The 6,690-nt window shown below is 52.6% G+C and overlaps 1 protein-coding gene across 1 annotated transcript in view; it reads right to left on the reverse strand.

The window, feature by feature from the left end:
* Positions 1-4,582: 4,582 nt before the first annotated feature.
* GPX4 (glutathione peroxidase 4) overlaps positions 4,583-6,690 on the reverse strand; it is a 9,169-nt gene continuing 7,061 nt past the window's right edge. Inside the window, exons 5-7 of the mRNA XM_027853050.1 lie at positions 6,515-6,539; positions 5,112-5,171; positions 4,583-4,824 (exon numbers count right to left, since the gene is read on the reverse strand). Coding sequence (XP_027708851.1) covers positions 4,792-4,824; positions 5,112-5,171; positions 6,515-6,539 — 118 coding nt within the window. The 3' untranslated portion in view covers positions 4,583-4,791. The remainder of the gene's footprint in view (positions 4,825-5,111; positions 5,172-6,514; positions 6,540-6,690) is intronic.

Here is a 6,690-nt window from a genome sequence, read left to right on the forward strand (position 1 = left end):
GAAATCACCACGAGAGAAAATGTAGAGATCAGGGCACGAGACCCAGCCTTGAGGGACACCCGTGTTTTGGGAATGGAAAATGGTTGATAAATCAGAAAAGGAGTCTGAAAAGAAGTCAGACAGGCAGAACTAGAGAAGGGCAGTGTTGCGGCAGCCAGGGAAGAAGACAGTGGGCACGGGGAGGGATGGAAGCTGCAGAGAGGGCCAAGAGGGCTGAGAAAAGGCCATTGGATCTGGATGTGAAGAGATTCCAAGTTGGAAAATATCGTCTCCAAGAGCAGAGTGGGGTCTAGAGTCTGACTGCGAGGGGTTGAGAAGTGATTGGTAAGTATGGGCAGTGAAAAGGGGTAGATACAGCTTGGCTGGATGGTAGGAACAAATGATGGGAGGGGGGTGTTTTGGTTCAGTTTTGGGTTTGTTTTTTAACAATGGGAAGATCTAGGCATGGTTGTAGGCGGTGAGGTTGGTGTTTATAGATGAGAGACTGAAAAGGAATGAGGAGAAAATGATCCCTTGGGACAAGCTCCTGTGGAATCTCAGTGGGATGGGATTGGCCACTTCCCCAAAGACTGGAACAAAGGGAAAGAGAACAGATGATGATGAGGTGAGGGCTTCTGATGTAGGGAGTCTGGCAGAAGGGGGGGCTCATGATGGATGGACCTCTTTTTCTCAGTCAAGTCAGTGAGGTCCTCTGCTGAGAGGGCACGGAGGAGATTTGGAACAGCTGAGCCAGGAAGTATGAGGCATTCAGTGAAGAATAAAGGGATTGCCTTGCAGTAGTGAGATGGAGGATAATGATCAGGAAAGAGAATTTCTGAGTTAGAAGGGATGAAAATAGCAGCGATGGATGGAGAGATAGCTAAGGAGTGGCCCCCTACGTGACCAAGTCAGAGCAAAAATGTAGGTCACAGGAATGGAAGAGGTTGAACGGAGGCCAGGGTATGTTGACAAGGCAAGTGGGAAGGAGGTGAGGGTGCAGAGGGAGACTATGAGTTCCTTGCAAAAGAGCAAAAGCAACATAGAAATAGAGTGATGGAGATAGATGGAGTGACCTTAAAGGAAGAGGAGGGTGACGATGACGGGCAGATAAGGCAAGGTCTGGGGGGCAGCAGGGGAAGATCATGGAAGCCAACCCGTCCCAGACTAGTGTGTCAGGGGGCAGGAGACGGGGCACAAGCCACACAGCCAAGGGCAGCCAGGGATGAAATCTTTATTAATGCCACATGATGTTGGCAAGAGCAGACGATGAAGAAATCTAGGGTAAAGAGGAATCCCAGAGGGCAAGAGGAGACAGAAGACAGCGGAGGATGTGGACTGTGGAGGGATAGGACTGAGGTGGTGGGATAAGAATGAAAGCAAAGGGACAGATAGTAGGAAGTATTTTTGACTCAGCAGATAGTGACTATGAATCAGAGGGAGGAGAGGGGAAGGTGGGGGCTCACTTGACATAGAATGGGGGGAGGGGAGCAGTTAACTGGGGCCCCACCCTCCAGGATCCTTCAAGGACTCAGCATGGAGTTGTTGCAGGGACGAAGGCATTAGCTTCCATGGAAATGGCAAACTCTCAACCCTAGAGAGTTGGAGGGGGTGGATATCCCAGTAAATAAGACCTTATGATCAGGTCCCCTGAGCCAGACTGAACTCATTTTGTAGCCTTATGCCAGGATGGTGAGAGATGAGGCACACCCAAAAGATACTATGTGGACCAAGCATTAAAGCCCCGCTATGAGTGCTCAGGAGTGCAGGCTCTTTGGTGCCTCTGGATCCAACGTTCAAATCTCAGATGGTTCTGAGACAGTGGCAGCAGACCATGCCTGGAGAGGGGTCCTGGATGAACTCAAGTTTAGTGCCAAGTGCTTGGCCTCATCTAAAAACAGTGCTGAACAAGGCATACCCAATACCCTGCGTATGGAAAAGCCACTCGTCTTTCCTGGCTGGGGTTTCTGGACTCCAGCAAATTCCAGCAAAAAATCTTTTCCCCTTGCCTGGAGTTCCACCCAGGTAGTATTCTGTGGCTCTATCTATATCTATCTATAGCTACATTTCCTGAGGTAAGGCTGAATCTCCTAGAAAGAGAAGGGAGTCTCTTGACATGCCATGGGCTTGGATTAGAGTCCTCTACCAGGTAACTTTAATAACCATACTTTTTTTTGGTTTGTTTGTTTGTTTTTGGCAATTGGGGTTAAGTGACTTGCCCAGGGTCACACAGCTAGTAAGTGTCAAGTATTTGGTCTGAAGCCAGATTTGAACTCAGGTCCTCCTGACTTCAGGGCTGGTGCTCTATCCACTGCACCGCCTAGCTGCCCCTAATAACCATACTTTTAAAGCTTTATATGCAGAGTGCTTTTAAGGAGAGCTGATGGCCACTCCTTGGGAGGGACTGCCTTATGCTGACTGACATTGCCAGGTCAGGGAATCCCCAGAGTGTAACAGGCCCATCTTGCCAGGAGGAGACCACTGACACATTGGTCACAACATGGGATTGTTTCAGAGGCTCCAGCTTGACACAAAGGGCCACGTGCAATATGGAGACCTCTAAACTTCCTTGGCTCATTTATCCCCACCCAAGTACCTCAATGTATATATGATACGTCCCCCAACAGCTCCCTTCAAAAGCCCCAGTCAACCCCTCAGTTAGCAGAACGAAGGCCCTGACCCAAGGTCATTTAGTCAGCAGCAGACCTAGAACAAGACTTTGGGTCTTTGGGCTCCCAGTTTAGGGCTTATGGGTAATGCCTTTGTGACTTGGTCCCCAAAGACTCTAACCTGGCAAAGGGCATGGTCGCCATCTACACTGCGCTGCGTATACTCAGCGAGAAGTCGATCTGCCCTAGGCTCTGTCCAAAGGAGATGAATGACCTCGTTTGGAGCCAGGTTGACAGGCTGAATGATGAGGGAATGTGGATGCCCTGGCGAGTCTGACCATTGGCCCACATTCTGATCTGACTTGCTAGGCTCAGAGCCTGTAACCCTGAGGCCTGTTCCCTGCCAGGCTCCTGCTCAGGCCTGGGTCTTGTTTTGCTGGAACGGCCAGGGGAGGGGGAGGAGGTAGGTATCAAATTTAAGTGGGAATTTTCTTGGGGCCTGTCCTCAAACCTGCTTGAGTGCCCAAGCCTATGCATCACTGCCCCAGCTCACTTCCCCACCTGGCAGGTGTCACCAGAATAACTCCTAGCCTAAACCAAGTTGTTCTCCTACCTTGCCCAGGTGCACAAATTCTGAGAACTTACCTTTCCCCTTTGCCAAGTGATACTTGGCCCTCCTCCCACTGCTTCCTGTCCTGTGGGCCCTGCACAAGCCGCAGGGGAGAGGGAGCATTAAGCCTTGGTGTAGGTGACCTCTGGCCTATTCACCAGCAGCATCACGACCAAAGGCAACATCACCACTAAGTTGGGGTGCTCAGGCAGCAGAACAGAAGCTGGGGCTGGGCTGCAATTGCCTCTGGGGGACAATACACAGGACTAGCCCTATTTATGGGGGTGAAGGGAGCATTGGGGCAAGATGCCTCCCTGAAAGTCACTTGCTGGGGGCCTTCCAGAGTAGGGGTTCCTAAGCTGGGCTCAGGGAACAGGGATCTTTTAATATTGGAACAATCATATTTCAAGCTAATTTCCTTTGTGATCTGTAATCCTCTGGATTTTCTTTTATGCAGTTTACAACATGATCTTTCCCCAGACTGACCCCTCAGGGGTCCACAGAACCCACAGGCTAGAGCCCAGAGCATTGTCTACAGTCAGACACTCAGTGGGGCACAGAGCATCCTTGGCACTGCACTCCCCAAGGCTCCAGTTATGCCCCCTACCCACACCTGAAGCACAAGAACCAACCAGGAGGGCCCATTCCTCCCCCTCTCCACCCCATTAATCAAGGCCGAGATCTGAGACAGACCCTGAAAGACTCCTTCCCCCTTCCAGAGGGCTCACAGTCAAAGCTTTAAGCCTGGAGGGACCTTAGGGGTCACCGGGTTCAACTTCTTTATTTATAAATGAGAAAACTGAGACCTGGGGCTCAAGGATCGGCTGGCACACCTAGGGTAGAAGCCAAAGTCCTCAGCCTCCAGCTCCTTCACCCCTCCCCCGCTGAGCCCAGGGCTGGCTGCAGGCAAAGTTACCAGGTCACTTAACAAAAGCCATTCTTGGTGAGAACAACAGGAGACCAGGAGAGGCTGGGAGCCAAAGGCCTGCTCCACCAGTGCTCCCACCAGCCAGGCCTGGGAGGAGCGAATGGAGATTAAGCTCCCTCCTTCCTTCTGCTTTCACTGGCTCAGCCCAGGCTTCATCCTTCTCAGAGGGTGGCCGAAGCGGGAGATGCTGAACCTAAGGCAGCTGCCCTCAATGCTTCCTCCCCCAGGCTCCCAGTTCCCAGGCACTAGGCCTTTAGCAAAGCCCTTTCCTCCCAACAATTCAGTGAAGTACCTGGTAAAAGTGGAGCCCCATTTTACAGATGAGGAAATAAGCAATGAGACAGGTCAGTCATTTTCCCAAGGTCATCCCAGAGCTAGGCCAGAGCTACAACACAGGTGTCCTGCTCCTTTGGCCAAGGATCAGATCGGGACACCACAGAATGAGACCTGAGCCAGAGCTATTTTTAACTTTTTATTCCAATAAATGAGCCAGGGGCTCGAGGCTGCAAGCTGTCACCATGTGCCCCCCAGGGTCTTCCTCCGGCTGAGATGCACGCCGGGTTGTCGGGTCTACCCCACCAGTGACCTGGTTTGAAGGCAGACCGTCATGGATGCCGGGTGGAAGACTCTGAGGATGGCGGGAGACAGGTGCAGGAAGGGGCAGGGGACTAGAGGTAGCAGGGCAGGTCCTTCTCAATCACCTGGAGGAAGAATGGGAGAGAAGAAGGGTCAAAAGGAGGCCAGGAGCTCCTCCTGATGCCCTGCTGGCAAAGGCCCAGTCACCTAAGGCAGACTGGGGCCGGCTCCTATGGGCAGCAGACTGGGGCCGGCTCCTATGGGCAGCAGACAGGGCCGGGTCTGGGCCCATCAGCCTCTCCTTCAGGGTCCCCGAGAGGGCAGGAGAATGAATTAAGTTTGCCTGGGAAGCGCTGGGGAAGGTCCACGTGGCTGTACTCAGGACCAAGGGGAGGAGGCGGGAGGCACCTACCAGGGGCTCTTCCATGGGACCATACCGCTTCACCACACAGCCGTCTTTGTCAATAAGGAACTGGAAAGAATAAGAGAAGCGCTATCAGGCGGGGCCACATAGGGAGAGTCAGGAGAGCACCGAGGGGCAGCCCACCAGCTTGATGGCCGCCAAGGGCCTTACAGGGGACAAAGGGTTTTTTTGTCCTGCCCGTCCCAGCATGGGGCAGGATCCAGCCTGCCACACAGCTATCCCTCTTTGATAAAGGAGCAGGGCCCCAGAGAAGAGAAGCCATTTGCACAAGAGTATCCTAAGCAGCAGGCCAGGACTGTGAGGACCAGGCCCCCAGGTCCTCTTTAGAGCTCATGCAGGTGAACTCTCATTTTGCAAATCAGGAGAGAGAGGCCCAGAGAGAAGTGACTTGCCTAACAGGGTGAATGGCAGGCCCAGGCTCATATTCAGGTCTTCTGACTCCAAATCCAGGGCTTTTCCCACTATTCCTTCATTTCCTACTCTACCATCAATCTCCCTGGCCCTGCCCAGCCACCCGCCATCGCGCTAGCCCAGCTCCCCCCTCCTCACAGTATCGGAGCTGGAAGGGGCCTCGGTGGTCCCCTACTCCAACCCACACTTAACAGACCCCATCGGCGGCCCTTCCAGCTTTAAACCTGAGCCCCTGAAAGACGTGGCTGACAGTCAGTCCTCCACCTGTGGCTCGTGGACCTGCCAAGACAGACCATTCCACTTCCTGGAGAAGGGCTTTCTGAGGCCTCTGCCAGGAAGAGGAATGACATAACCTTACATCTCATCCCATTTCCCGTGTGTCTATTAGCTAAGCAGGTAGCTGTGAATTTTGTTTTTTCGGGAGAGGCCCAGCAGAAGAGCTACGTTCAAGTCCCAATGCCAACACTCCTAGTTATGGGTCTCTGGATGAGTCCTGGAAGCTAAGCATCAGTTTCCTCAGGTGTAAAATGGGGCTATTCCTGCCCTGATGTTCCATCCTGAGAGAACACCAGCTCCTTGGGAAGGGGCTGTTTCATTTTTGCTAAACATGTCTGGCACACAGTAGAACCTTAATAAATGCCCGCTGGTTGGCTGATTACTCCCACGCCCTAGGCGGTTAAGAGGATCTAACAAAAGAGAAGCCATCTGTAAAACACTAAGCCCGGGCTATCATTCCTACCACTGCTGCAGCTGGGCCAAGATTACTGGTATCCACTGAAACGTATACATGTCCGTGTGCACACACATGTGAACACACAGAAATCTAAAAGCTTTAATGTGGACAGGGAAAGTCCACGAAAAGAACAAGAGCCCAAAGAGGGAGCCGTGAGACATCAGGGAGTGGTGTGACTTAGTTACGACCATTCCATGGGGGTGGCCCTTCATGGTGCTGCCCCCCAGGACCACCGGGCTAGGCTTACCTTGGTGAAGTTCCACTTTATTGCACTAGAAAGGAAGGTGAACAGAAGGGTGAGGCCTCTAACAAGCATTCAGCCCACTACCCACTCCCAGTCACCTCATGGACCTAAATGCCCTCCCCACACCCAGCAGCCACATTTCTAGGCCTAGGTGAGCTGGGGCCTTATCCTTCTGTACC

The sequence above is a fragment of the Vombatus ursinus genome, unplaced genomic scaffold, assembly GCF_900497805.2.
Source record: "Vombatus ursinus unplaced genomic scaffold, bare-nosed wombat genome assembly UNPS02009918.1, whole genome shotgun sequence".
Classification (NCBI taxonomy): Eukaryota; Metazoa; Chordata; class Mammalia; order Diprotodontia; family Vombatidae; genus Vombatus; species Vombatus ursinus.